This window comes from Sinocyclocheilus anshuiensis, unplaced genomic scaffold (assembly GCF_001515605.1).
Source record: "Sinocyclocheilus anshuiensis isolate Anshui unplaced genomic scaffold, SAMN03320099.WGS_v1.1 scaffold914, whole genome shotgun sequence".
Taxonomy (NCBI): domain Eukaryota; kingdom Metazoa; phylum Chordata; class Actinopteri; order Cypriniformes; family Cyprinidae; genus Sinocyclocheilus; species Sinocyclocheilus anshuiensis.
This window is the reverse complement of record NW_015539870.1, coordinates 3,652,691-3,668,077: the sequence shown is the minus strand read 5'-3', so window position 1 is coordinate 3,668,077 and position 15,387 is coordinate 3,652,691. Positions and strand designations below refer to the sequence as shown.

Here is a 15,387-nt window from a genome sequence, read left to right as displayed (position 1 = left end):
TACTCGGATGTAAACAACAGCATGGATTGTACGGTTAATGTACTACTGAAGACATTGTTCTACTAATTTATGATGTCTAAACCACGGAAAAAAACAAGTGAAAGCTGCTAAATCATATAGAGAAGGACTTCGTAAGCTGGAAAGTTTGCGATATTTTTACAAAATACAGAGTTCTGGCATGAAACTCTAGATGGCGCAGTTTGATAGGTCTAACTCAATCTGACCTAATGACCACATTATCACATGGCACAGCTGATTGGTTCTCTCCTGTATTGGTAGTCAATGAGCTCACTGCTCAACATTCAAATATATGACTAGAGCTTGCCGCAGCAGCTTGCTTCAGAAACCCTCCACCTTCCCCAGCTCCACCTGTATAGATCTGCTACGATGTATTCATGTATGCTGGGGGTTATTTCATGTATGTTATATTTGCAGCAGCAATATTTCTTACATGCTCACAGCAGCATGTTGTGGATGTATTGGCAGTAGCAAGTCTCGGTACTTGCTCTGCCACAGCAGCATCAGCAGCGTAGCAGATATATTCCGCCAAGATCAAATGCATTAACACTGTCATATCCATCACCATGCTAAAATCTTCCGAGAGTTGTCATGATTGAAATGTTGCAAAAACATGCAACACATTTTAATTGACCATAATCATATCAAAGTTTTCCTATTTGACATTTTCAAACTATATGCAATGTAAATAGCATTGTACGCAAGTATGTGACCAATAAATATTTGTGTGCAAATTTATTTTTATTTTCTAACTATAGGTTATATTCCGGTAGTTTCATTGGGAGGACCAGTGTCACCCTGGCCCATATATGGTCTTGCCCCTGGGTGAAAGAAAGAAAGAAAGAAAGAAAGGACAGCAGGAAGTGAGATGAACTTACATGCTCACAGCAGCATGTTGTGGATGTATTGGCAGTAGCAAGTCTCGGTACTTGCTCTGTCACAGCAGCATCAGCAGCGTAGCAGATATATTCCGCCAAGATCAAATGCATTAACATTGGCATGTACAGGTGCATCTTAAACTACTTCAGTCTGTGTGCACTGAATTTATTTAATACACGAGTTTCACAATTTGAGGTGAATTACTGAAATAAATGAACTTTTCCACGACATTCTAATTTATTGAGATGCACCTGTACATTACCATGCCAATCCCTCCGAGAGTTGTCATGACAGAACTAAAGTTAATAGGTGGTAAAGATCCGTACAAGCTGTATTAGTTAAAACGCTCTGCACATTTTGTATGTTTCTCTTATCACTAAATACGTTTGTTCTATTTGACCATAAGTGCACTGTGAAGTGAACATCACAGGATATTTCACCATGATTCCAATTCGAAGGGAGCATATATGTTCCATTCAAAGGGCATAAAAGTGTGATCATGAATTTAAATTGTATTTATTTACAGAGGTATATTATGTCACACTTCTCACTTCTCTTGTTAGTTTCGTCTGTGTGTGAAGACGCTGCAGGCAGTGAAGCGCAAATCCCTAAATTAATGTTCCGAATTGAAGTAAACTTGCTCAGGGAGTAGGTAGCAATAAACACTGAGTTACGGTATTAGCCTAATATTTCACCTACCTGACAAGAAATGATAAGAACAAAAACAAATGTTGTCAAGATTCTTGCCCTGGAAATCCTGGTTCAGTTTGGCCAACCACAAACGCCTTCTTTCCTCAGACAGTTTTTGCACTCTGTCATTTGTTTGAACTTTTGGCCGTCTAAAGTACTCCAAATGTTTTTCCCGGCCCCACTGATTAGTACAGCCCAAAACACGACAATAACTGACCGTTTTCAGCAGCAATAATCAGCAAAATTTGCGAGTTCTGTTCAGTTCACTGGCATTGCTATAATGCTATATAAATGCCTAATTTATTCATTCATTGTTTACATTCAGTGCCGCCAATATGGCCAACTTCCGGATTGATGACATGTCGTGAAAACACTCTATAGGAGCTGTACTTGCATGACTGGAAATATCTGCCCAAGGTGCCGAGCGACATCTTGCCTTAGGGGTAGGGACACACCAAACCTATGCCAAAGAACACCAGACAGACTACTGCTGATGACCAACTAGCGTGTAGTTGGCTTCTGCATTCAAACAGGGAAACTGGAAGCTGTGGATATACAAAGCCAGCAGCACTTGCTTTTACCATTGTTTACACCAGCCATGCTCATTACTGACGGATTTGTGTAGCTTTTTTCAATCATGTCTGCTAAGTTGCAAATGGCACTGGCATCGTCAGCCCTTGGTCTTCTTCTAGTGGATAAAGAAAGAAAGAAACAAATATTATGACAAGTGTCTGTACATTCCCTCTTTACTCTCGTCAGTTCCGTTTTTTTCTTGTGCGCTCATTCTCTAAGCTGAAAAGCCAACTGGAGTACTCTTTCTCGCCAACAAGCTCGCCGCTGATTCAACATACAGAACCGGCTGAAAAACCATTGACTAGAGCCAATGGTTCATAACACACCAAAAAAACTAAAGCTGACTGACACTCAAAAACCACCCAACATTGCCCAACAGCCGTCGGCTTGGTGTGTCCCGGGCTTAAAAGGGACTTCTGTCATCATTTACTCACCCATATCATTACAAACCTGTATGACTTTCTTTCATTTGCTGAACATAAAAAGAAGATAATTTGGAAAAACAGTATTTTTATCCATGCAATTAATGTTTGGGACCCCACTAACTTTCATTGTATTATTGACAAAACATATTCTTTTGTGTTCCACAGAAGAAAGCAAGTCATACAGGTTTGGAATGACATGAGGGTGTGTAAATATGACAGAATTCTTATTTCTAGGAGAACGATCCCTTGAAGTGACCTCTTGAATGGAGTGTATGACTAGTATACGATGATGATGGGAGGTATAAAGCATTAGGTTCATTTTTCGGCAGGCTTGTCCTAGTGGTTGGCCAGTATGATGATGGGAAGTATTAGGCGAGTATTAAGCGAGTGTAAAGTTACGGCTTGTACAGAGCGGGCGGCAGGTTTGTTCTGGCGGTTAGCCAGGGTGAGGAAGGGAAGTGTTAAGCGAGTATTGGGTTACCTCTTGTACAGAGCGGGCAGCAGGTTTGTCCTGATGGTTGGCCAGAATGAGGAAGGGAAGCGTGCAGAGCTGCGGATGCTGCAGGGCCGAGTGGAGCTCCGTACGCGCCACCTCCAAGTCCTCCTCCGACGAAGCGCTGTCCAAAATAAACACCACCCCCTGAGAGCCCTGATAGTACCGGCTCCAGTACTTTTTAATTGAGTCCGCTCCTGCACCGCAAAACACATAAATTCACACCGTCACGATCGCAGCAAGGAAGTCATAACATTTAATACACATTAACCCCTTTGCAGAAAAAAGGTGTTTTTCCTGTCGGATGCAAATCAGATGGCGGAACCAAGGCAAAGATCTAAACAAAAAGCACAACGAGAAACTTTTTGGAAACTAAGTGGGAAACGGAATACAGCGTGTTTCGACACAGCATCAGTTCGAACATTGCTAGAACGCATTTGGTGAGGACCCTGACCTGCTTTCAAAAATCACTGCGGATATTGCATTATGTATTTTTATGACTTCAAGAACACATGCCAACTCTCATTCTCGCTCGGGGAGGCCTGTGGGAAAAGCCGTGTCCAAATGAAGAGCACTCAACGCAACAGTGTTTCTTTAAAGTCGACCCTGAGAGCATATTAAAATGGTTTCTTCTGATGGCCAGTCTACAGCACAGTTCAAATGGGCCCACTTTTACAGTGAACATATGGTTTCTCTTGTGCACAGCAATTTGGGGGTACAAAAATGTGGCCACCAAGACACACAAGCACAGCATGGCTTTGGTTAAAGTGAGTCACTGTGGGGCCTGTACCCTAACCGTGAAAAAACAGAGCAGTTTGTCTATACCTCTTGTTCTCGTGATTTTCATGAATGGAATGCGCCGTATTAATTACTAGCATGCCTCGTGCGCATCATATCCTATGACGATGAGTCCTAAAAAGTAGCTCTGTTTTCATCTCTAGGCATGAAATAATAAACAGAATGCTATTCGAAAAGGTGGTGTCTTAAATCAATGCCAGACCGTAATCGACAGCTTTATTCAAAGCTCTTGAAGCTCGCCAAGACGTATAAGCTGTTTGCTTCACACTAAGCAGCTGCGCGATCCTTTCTTCCCCCTTGCTAAACACACTGGACGCGAGTTTAATGGTTCCACTTCCAAACTTCTAAGCCTTTGTCACACCACAAATTGAGCTCTTAGTCATGCCTCGCCAAATTATCAGCACTAAAACTGTTCTAGAGGTCTCGGTTCAAGTTTGGAACAGACTCCACCTATCAGATTGAGTTTCAGAGCTCGACTCCCCGATATCATCGCTGTGTATGATGCACAATGTAATACTTCCAGTTCTCATTAGGTATTATCCACTGCGGTATTCTGCAACAGCTTTCCAACCGCTGACATGCAAGCCTGACAGGACTTTTACGACAGCCGGCCAAAGAAATAATAATGTTTTTTGCAGATGTTTAGACAATTTGTGACTCACAATAAATATTTGGGATCCTCACAGACAGGCCATGTCCGAGGCTGACTCATCTAATTAACAGGCATTTGATCTGCTGTTGCCATTTTACCAGGCGCTATTAAATATTAACGCATAATTGCTCAACCTGATATTTCTTTCCTATATGGCCTGGCTTTTCCAAAACACAATATCTCATCAGTCTCAAATGTGCATCAACATTTTCTTTGTGGCCTGACTTTTATATAATTTTGCTCAAAGTCGCCATCTACTGGCTGTGAAAAGAAAATCTAAACACTGGGAGGTCTTGGGCTTTGAAAAGCAACAGTTTACTTTCATTTCAAACGCATAAACATGTGCATTAAGACAAAAACAATGTGACGGAACAAAACAGCATTTATCAGCAAAGGCCCGGTGCATTACAATCTCATGTGATAATGCAACTAAAGCACATTTTCGCAGAAATCATTACATCATGGCCGTGGTCCAGAGAAACAAAGAGAGAGTCTGCTAAGTGTTTTCAGATGGTCGCTGCGAGATGGTAAATGTGAGCATGTAGGGCTCCCTTCTTTGGTGCGCCTGTCAGCCTGGCAGATCACACAGGGTGTCACCGTGAGACTGATGGGAAATGCACACAGACAGCGCGGCGCTTTGAACGTCTCCCGGCTTCCTGAAATCGCTCATGCAGACCCAAAACACGGGCCAGACGGGCAGACCAAGCAATAACACGCGAGAACGGTAAACCGTCTCGAAGACCGCGGTGGAAACGACGGGAGAGCCAGCGTGTCAAGCCGGCACACAACCTCCATCAATAAAGTGTGACATGAGCCTTCCGCGTCAGGTTCAAGGTTAATGTCCCAGCCGTAACCCTACACTGATGTTTTTGGGGAAAAAGAGGTCACGCTCCGCAGGCCCCTGACACTAAGCTGAACTCGTTGGAGGTCTGGAGGAAAGGTTTCCAAAGTGCTTAAAAGGAAAACAGGACATAATTATACCAGTTTTCAAGGAGAATTCAGAGGTTCAATTTCAAGACAATCTCCCATTGTGGGCTTTTTCTCACAAAAAACTGTCCTATAATAATAATTCACTTTTTAAGGATTAGTTCACCCAGAAATTAACATTTGAACATGATGTCATCATTTACTTTCTTCTGAGGAACACAAAAGGAGAAGTTTGATTCACAATACTAATTTCACAATATGATACTCTGACAATACTGTAAACAAAGCCAAAATTGAGTTAAATTTCTATTTGTATAATAATAAATAGTTAACAAAAAGTATTGTTCATTAACCAGAAAGGCATTTTCATAATTCCCACTTAGCTAAAAATACAGAATTATGTGAGAGACATTCTGTCCCTGACTACATATATTGTTAAGTATTGTATTTTATTAATAATTGTATTTTATTATTAAATTATTAATAATAAGTCAAAAATGGAAGCTCAAATGTGCTTCCATATTTGATGTCCGTTTTGTACTGATCGTTTATACGTGAATAAAAAAAAACTATATTAAATCTGTCTAAACTTTCTTTTTTGAGTGAATTATACATGATACATACACTCTAAAAAATGCTGGGTTGTTTCAACCCAACTTTGGGTCAAATATGGACTAACCCAACTTTTCGGTTAAAAATGTAATTTAAAAATTGAACCCAACAGTTAGGTTAGTCCATATTTGACCCAAAGTTGGGTTGAAACAACCCAGCATTTTTTAGTGTATAGTCGCTCTCTGTGATACAAAATGTTGGATTTTTGGATCATGGTATATTGTGACACAATACATTGTTACACCCCTAATGGGGACTGAAGCCTTTAAGCTCCAAAAAGACAGAAAAGCGGCATAAAAGTCATAAATGTGGTCCAAGCTTTGTGTCAGGAGCAGGTCGAAATTTAAAGTGATGACATGCTGATTAGATTTTGAGATGTGGGCATTGCTCTTAAAGATGAATGCACACCTGCTGTCAATTGTAAGAAAGGGGCAGGGTTTAAGCAAACTAAATGATTGAAGATATCTGGCATATGTCATGAGGGAGATGTCTGTTGTATTCACCGAAGGGTCTTGACATTTTGATTAAAAAAATGAAACATGCATGAATCATTCACAATAAGATCTATAACATGCATTTGCAAAATAGATTGGATGAATGCCATTTCATCCCTACTTTAATCTTGACATCCGCCCTGGCTTTCCAACTGCATTAAAAACATACAACCAGTACATTTCTCAAAAATCCTTTTGTGTTCGACTGAAGTATGTACAGATTCTGAACAACATCCAAACTTTCAGCATTTTAATTTTTGGGCAAACTATTACTTTGAAAAGGTGACATTTCCTTTTCTCTAACTCTACAGGCCCAGGTGGAAATGCCCCTCTTTAAGTACCTCAGTTCCAGCAGTTATGAATCCAGCAAGGGGTTTTTTCCTCCTCACCTATCTAGCCCTCCCTTCCCCTCGGGTTCCCTGCATCCTCAACACCCTCTTATTCTTGTCTTCACTGACTCATTTTAAAGACAGATTCAAAGCCTCAGCCCATCACTCATACGAAAAGGGAAATGCAGGCCAAGATGGCTCTGGGTTCATTGAGCGAGTGACATCTGAAACATTTCCTTTGCGTGCCGCATCCAAGCACTGGTGCTTCCTGGGGTTCAATTTACCTTGAAGAGAAAACTATTAGTCATCAAAGAAATGAGTTTGTATCCTTTCTGGTCGGGTCCTCATGTAACATCTGTGTCAAATAACATTCATATTCCTCGTGCTGTGTCAGATGATGTGTTGCCAAAGTTTACTTTTCAAAAGATCTGATGTGAAATAATGGCTTAAAATGTTGTTACAGATGTGTCCGCATATTTTCGCTAATGGGTCAGTGACATAATGCTATTTTTTTTTTTTTTATCTGGATCGATTAATTTATCCATACAATGACTTGACTGCACTTCTTACATTACTATTCAAAAGTCTGGGGTAGGTAAGATTTTTATTCAGCAAGGACACATTAAACTGGTCAAAAGTGAGAGTAAAGACATTCATAATCTCACAAAAGATTAATTTTTCACATAAATGCTGTTCTTTTGAATTTTCTATTAATCAAATAATCCTAAAAAATGCACCAGGTTACCATAAAAATTTAAACAACTGTTTTCAATATTTATAATAACAAGAAATGTTTCTTGAGCATCAAATCAGCATATTAGAATGATTTCTGAAGGATCATGTCACACTGAAGACTGGAGTAATGATGCTGAAAATTCAGCTTTGCCATCACAGTAATAAATTACATTTTAAAATATATTCAAATAAGAAGTCAGTTACGCTGAATTGTAATAGTATTTCAAAACATTTCTGTTTTTACTGTATTTTTAGCCTTGGTGACCATTGAATAGCAATGTTAATGACCAAATATTTTAAGAAAAATACTTTAATACATCTCTTAAATATCAGATGATTTGACCTTTTTAGTGCAAGTCAAGGTTAGTACATGTTGTAAAATGTAACGTAGAGTGACAAAAAAAAATGTTTACGAAATAATAATTCATGAAACATGTTTGATTACAAAAAATAATGATTAAATTGTGCACACACGTTGTTGTAAGGAAAACATGACATTACAATTAATTATAAGATTAAGTTTCTAAAAACTTGACATCTGTGTTTTAAGCATTTTGAAAAGAATTTCCTTCTCTTTATTGTGGACAATCTTATTTGTCATTGGCCAATCAATCGATCAATCAATCAATGAATAAAAGTAATATTCTCTTTAACAACAGAGAGTATTTACCTCCGAGTTCCTTGACATTTAAAATGGCATTCTGGAACGGGACAGCTTTAATGCTAAAACCTGCAAATAAAAGTTAAACAACATTAGCAACCGCAGCCATGAGGATTTCATAAAAGGAAGTCATTAAAACACATTCATTGCTACACTGACCGAGATGTAATCAAGTACTCTGTTAAAGACAATCACAAGGCAAAATATGATGGGAAGGCGTTTTCGAAAGCAAAGAGGAAGTGCAAAGATCTGTGTTTGTGTTTGCAGGACGGGCCTGGTATTGCTCTATGATGGTGGGCTGACCTGTGGTAGGGACGATGTTGTCTGTTGCCTCACTGCAAAGTCTGGAGAGCAGGCTGGTCTTCCCAGAACCCATCAGACCAATGCAAACCACGTCATATTCTGGTCTGGGAGGGGGAGGTCCTTTACAGCACAATGTCCTGAAACACTGAAGATGGGTCAAAGACAGCAAGAAGGGGAAAGGGGGTGGAAAGAAAGTTAGGAAGGTTACAACAATTTCGATAAAAACTTCCCACTCATGTTTGTTTATGCGATTTTTGCGACTTGCGATTCTCTGCATGAAAGGCTGTGGGTGTATGCGTGTGTCATTTTAGAAACCGAAACACATCTCAAAGACATTTGACATCTGTTGACACCATCTGGTTGAGGAAAAGTTACTGCAAAAGAAAAAAACACGTCTACCGCACATTGCCTCCATTGAAATCACATGGGCCGAAAGTCACCGCAGTGTTCTGGGATAAGCAAGCACCCCTATATATTTCCGCCAAAAAAACAGCCCCGCTTTCTGTAAGCCGCTGTCAGAGCCCCTCGGTTGATGTCATGACACTGAGTGATAATGCAAATAAAAAATTGGCCAATAAATTTCAACAGAGCACAGTAGAACTAACCGCCAAAACAAACACACAAATAAAGAAACCCCGTAATACTGCTTAAACCGATCACATCAGATCAAACGCTTCCTACTATACAGACTATGCCAGGAAAATCAAAGCATGCTTGACATGCACATTGTGCAAGGGGGAGGCATTGTGTTGCGTTACGATGGTAAGGGCAATATGGTCAGAAGCTTTTCGAGGAAAAACAAACTGTTATTTTGTATTATATATTTCTCTTCCTGCCTTTCTTTTTTTGAGTTACAAAGTTCATTTCACATCTGAAGGTCTTTAACTGGTTGCCTGCGTATAGCTGTATCTCTGAACAGAGACTCATAATAACCTCTGTTGCAAAACTTGCTCCTGCCTACGTAGCATCCTGACCCAGACAGACCGTCAAAAGTGACTAATTTGGAATGCTCTACATAGGCTGTAATTCCACACAAAATGACACTGACATGTTGCTAAGCTAACAAAATGAGTCTAATGAGCAAAGAAATATTAGAAAAACAATCTTTCTAATTTAATATTCATAAATTTCAAACATTTCTTTAACATTTTTTAATGCATTGCATTCTGGGATGGAGCTTTTTTTTTTTATTAATTAGTGCACCTATAATCCCTTAAATTGCTGTTCAGGAATGCAACTAGGTTTTTTAAAAAAGTCCCTTTGACAGCTGGTTTTCAGAAAATACATTTCAAGCGATTGGAAGGTGGCAATACATATTTTCAAATGCCTGCATCAATATTCAAGGTGGTTATAAAGTTCAACAAGTGCTGCCCACTTTTTCAGTGGCCTTGGTTCTGGAAGCATCTTTCCCATAGGGATTTTATAAAGTCATGAACCGAACCAACCCGCTATGAGGAGAATCACAACATTACAAACTTTAATTTGAAGCAAAAAAAGTATTTGAAAATCTCCAAACTGTAACAAGACTGTAACGGCTTTAATGAGGAAAAACCTACAACTATAATAATCCCATGAAACACTGTGAATGACAATCAAATAAAAAATGATGGAAAAATATAAACCTATTAATCTAAAGATGCGGATTACATAGAAATAATATATTTTAAGTTTATAGCGAAATATGCATGTATATTTTAGTATTTTGATTCTCTGATTGGTAGAAACTTCTTTGAGGAATCATGGGCAATGCAGTTTCTGACCAGGATTCCCACAGAAATACGTTGAAATAATGCAAGCTAATGGCTTCAACAAAAGGAAACACCATTGATAAACAACTTCGTAGCTCACAGTAGATCTGTCTGTTAAGGATTTATAAATTACTGTTAAAAATCAATTCCCATATAGAGAAAATGAATGGGATTTTTACTTCCGGAACGTGACAGTTACTGACAGTTCATCTAACTTCAACTAACTTGCCTTGTGATAAAGCTGACAATGAAATCTATAAGACTACGGTGTTATAAATTGTGCCCTGAGAGATTATGGGAAACAATGTGTGAACTCAAGCTATCAAGATGAGTTTTAGACACTACTGACAACAAAAATTCTGGCTGAGAGGTAAAAGAGCGTGAGAAATCTCTTAATGAGAGAATGAGAAGTGCCACTGGAACAAGGCATTCATATCTGTGCATTAAGTTGTCATGTGACATTCAGTCAGCTGAGCCAAGCAAACGCTGGCACTAATGCAGAAGAGGGTAAACCGTGACCAATACAGCGAGAAATCATGACAGTTATGCATTAGTTCCTTCATTCATCCATCATAAAGTTTAAACATGTGACTGCGAGGAAAATGTGAGGGTGTGTTGTGGGTTTTCACTCTAAATTGAATACAGAATGAGTTTAGGTGCATGGTTAGTAACTGCTGCCCTCTAGTGGACACACAGAGCTTTACACCAATGACTGTTGAGACTGTAGTGTTTTTTGACTGTTTCTAAATGCAGAAAGTACAACATTCTGTGGTCAACAGGCACCTGCCTCCCCTGATGATTACTCAAAAGTAGCCATTTATACTGATTAAATGCTTTTGCAAGCATTCCAAATATGTTACGATATTTATAGATGTACCAGTGGCCATTGTTTTTGGAAGGCTCTGAAAGATGTGAAATGAGATGTATGTGGACTTTGTGCCCATGAGCCACATTTTTACTCTAGATTCCTATAATTTTGTTTTTGAAAGGCAACATGAAATCTCAAGTGATCCTGTTTACTTTCTTAATACATATTCATGTTCTTGTACATATTTCTTGTTTTTTTATGCTTATTTAGCTTAATCATTTAACATTATTGCAAAGAACAAAAATGTTTTTTGTAATTTTTTTGTTTTCACAACTAGCTGATGTATAGAGACCACTATTCACAATCCAATCAATTCCCAATGGGTAAAATCAAGTCTCGCCCTACATTGTTTTTTTCCCCAATTAATATCCTGCTATTCTTGGAAACACTTCTCTGCTGACATAAACCAAGTCCAAGCAAACAGGGAAAATAATATCAAATTTTCCACATGTTTTGAAGGAAAGGTGAGTCTTGGTTCTCTATTAAAAAATAACCACCATGATCCTAGTGTGTTTTGGGCATTGCTTTCTAGTCCAAAGTCACTAATAAATGTAAATTGTATATGTTAATTTAGTGTGGTTATTTAAAGAAAACAAAATTATAGAAAATACAACTTTTTACTGTAAACAATACCCTGCTAAGAATTATTCTTCAAAGTTGTAAATAAAACAAAGATTATTAGTGTGTTTTTTACAAAAAAAGTAAAATAAATAAATACTGAATTTCACATTCAACTGAATCGTTGTTATTGTTCATGAAATTTACTAGTATTTTCTACACAATTTTTTCCCATGTTGTTCACTTAAAGCTGCAGTCCGTAAGTTTTGCCTCTTTGTCGCCATCTCTGTTGGAATTGCAGCTGTGTGCGGAATTATCTAGCTTGCCTGTATAATTTTTGAAGAAAATTCCTTCCTTCGTCGAAATTGCCGGCCGCGCCGTTCTCAAGCCCGCCGCCGCCTCTGCTCACTCTAACCCTCCGGCCATTCCTCACTTTATCCCCCGGCCTCTGCTAACTGTAGGCCGCCGTGTGTGACGCTGTTTCGTGCATAAACACATTTCATTACACCAAATACACAAAATAATGTTCTTTTTAGCAGCATCATGTGACCCCTTTAAATCAAGAAGGATTTTCTAGACAAGTAAAAATTATTGTCTAGTTTTCAGAAAAAACATGTCAAAATTAAGTGAGTTTTTGCTTAAAACAAGCAAAATAATCTGCCAATGGGGTAAGCAAAATAATCTTGTTTTCTGTTTGAAATAAGATTATTTTGCTTACCCCATTGGCAGATTATTTTGCTTGGCTGGAAACAAGACAAAAAATCTAAACTAGAAAAGCATTTTTTGCAGTGAACAAACCACCACCTACAGGATCCTCACATGCGATAGCCTACTATCCGGGACAACTTCTTTATGTTTACAGAAGTGACGTAATGACGCAGTGGCCATGCTCGAATTTCCCATGAAAACCTACCCGTACCACTCAAATTAGAAAACATTATTATAAGCTAACCGTTGTGAATCGGGCTTAAGTAAGGCAATAGTTTTGAACACTGGCTGGTTATGTACTTGCTCAAATATTGATTTCGGATCATTTTTAACCAAAAAAAGTTACGGAATGCAGCTTTAAAAATGTAAAAAAGTTTCCAAGCACATGGTCTAGAATCCATAGTTAGGTGTTCTATTCCTTTAATACTACCCATTATTTGTCACCCAAATGCAACAACTACTGGCCCACTTTCTCTCAAAAGGAGACAAAAACAAAATATAGCCTGCAGCGGTTGATGAAAACAACCTCAAAACTGATATGCTTTTGGAACAGGAAACTCCTCATTGAGTAAATGCTAGAAGCATTTCAACAGACACAAGATGGCAGCACAAACAATCTTCCTGTCTAGTTCAAATTGATGGTCTTCAGTCTGCTGATAGTGTATCAAAAAGATAACAAATATGCAAAGACAATTCAGTCAAGACTACAGCCTTTGTAGGACCGTGGAAGTGCTCTATCATAACAAACCATCCTCTTAGGAAGGAAAAATAATAATGCATGTTGATGTAAAACAGGTTGGACCTGTAAGTGATGATCTAGGGTTCTAAACAGAGGCAGTAGGTCATACAATTGGTGTGTTTTGAAGAATGAAAGCTGCTCTGATTTATGTACAAGCTTTTCAGCATGCATAAGGATAAGCACAGCACAGGTCCTTTAATTATAGTTTGAAAATAAATTATTAAACTGGTGAAGTCTAAACTCACAAGGGTCAACAGCAAATAAAAGTGTTCAAGATAAAGAAAAGGAAAAACCTTCAAAAATCTGATTTAAAACATTCATCTAGTTCTGAAAAAGTTTTACATAATTTTGACATGAGTTTATCTATAAATTAATGACTATTAATATTGTATATTACTATATTATATAATGGTATATTATTATTATTATTATATAAACATTTTCCTTACACCTTTTTCATTATTTTCAACAAGGTTTTCAAGTATATAGCACAAAATGACTTAGATCTGGGGGACAAATATTATTCAAATATTTGTATTTTAACACAACCAAAATAATAATTAAATAAATAATAATAATACATAATTACAATATTATGCCAGACTACTAATAGGCTTCATTTACATGAATTTTGTCCGTCTACGAAGATGTTCAGTTGTAGCATCCTGACTTGAAGCTATTTAATTCAGAAATAGTGACAGATCTTTCCTTCCATATTGTGACTTAAACCTGAGTAAAACAGATTATCAAAAAGGAAAAATCGTAGGGCGGGACTTGGTTTTATCAACTGGTTGTTAATGATGGAGTCGGATCTGAATGCGAGCTTGCAGTGGATTGTAAGCAAGGGCCAGAGTTTAAGTAGATAAAATGATTGGAGAAATCTGGTATACATCACCAAAGAGAAGTCTGACGTTTCACATGAAGATCCAGTTACGACATTTCGATTAAAAATTATGAAGTAAAAAATTTCAACATGCATGAATGAAGCAGTCACAATAAGATCAGTAACATGCATTTAGAAAATAAGGTGAATTTCCATTTCATGTCGTATTTAAAAAAAAAAATGATAATGAATGAATCCTGATACATCATTGATAATCAACATCATAGCCTTCAACAACAGTACAAAGGGCTAAATCTGGAAGCCAAAATGTCAACTAATTCTGGAGGTCCAGTCACAATGGACTGGTGGTGGTTTCATAAGCAAGGACCCAGAGACATCGTCATATAAGGGGAAATGGCCACCAATGGCACTGACGCCCATCTTACTCTTGCCGTTGAGATAGTGCTTCTAGGTTAATATGGCCCACTGCCAGCTGGAAAGGCCAACAACGGGAAACAGGAAGGGTCCAAACTATGATTGATGCCACAATCAGAGGATTTAGAGGAAGAGTTAGTCCCATGCCTGAAATGCACCAGAGCCATGCTGGCACACAATAAAAGCAAACGGCACCTGTTTGTTCTAGGGTAAAGGTAGGGGAAAATGGAAAGATCATATCATAGATTCAAGGTCTTAAAGAAACAAGCAACTTTAAGTTGCCAACTTGCTTGGCAACTGTTTCATTGTTTAATATCTAGAACTCAAAAAAGATTAAAGGGGTATAAATGTTGGCAGAAGTCACTGTGGAAATGCACTGTGGAAGTTAGGATCAATCGTGCAAAGATAAACTGTTTAACAGTTTGGGTTTGTATGATTTCTTAAATGTTTTTGAAAGAAATCTCTTAGGCTCACCAAGGCTGCATTTATTTGATAAAAAAATACAATAGAAACGGTAATATTGTGAAATAATATTACAATTTTAAATAAGCGTGTTCTATTTGAATATAAAATATAATTTATTCCGGTGATGATAAAGCTGATTACTCCAGTCTTAACAGTGTCACATGAAATCTTTCTAATGCTCAGATTCTCAAAATATATAAAAATCAAGAAGGGTAGCGTAAAATTTTATAAAAGCATTTACATACATTTTTCTGTTAATTTGTGTATAATTCGATCTGTAAAGCTGTTTAAATCATTTTTAAGTCATTTTAGAGTATTAGGTTTTGCACTGCCATAGCAATAAAGTTGTAAAGTTGGATACATAAACACATATACATGTATGTGTGTGTGTATATATACAATATATATATATATACACTATATATATATATATATATATATATATATATATATA

General features: G+C 37.8%; 1 protein-coding gene across 2 annotated transcripts in view; it reads right to left on the bottom strand.

Moving 5' to 3' along the window:
* Positions 1–15,387, bottom strand: part of LOC107685141 (ADP-ribosylation factor-like protein 15) — a 42,602-nt gene that overhangs the window by 18,381 nt on the left and 8,834 nt on the right. For both annotated transcript variants that reach the window (XM_016481654.1, XM_016481655.1), the window contains exons 2-4: positions 8,590–8,734; positions 8,296–8,355; positions 3,067–3,275 (exon numbers count right to left, since the gene is read on the bottom strand). In XM_016481654.1, coding sequence (XP_016337140.1) covers positions 3,067–3,275; positions 8,296–8,355; positions 8,590–8,734 — 414 coding nt within the window. The remainder of the gene's footprint in view (positions 1–3,066; positions 3,276–8,295; positions 8,356–8,589; positions 8,735–15,387) is intronic.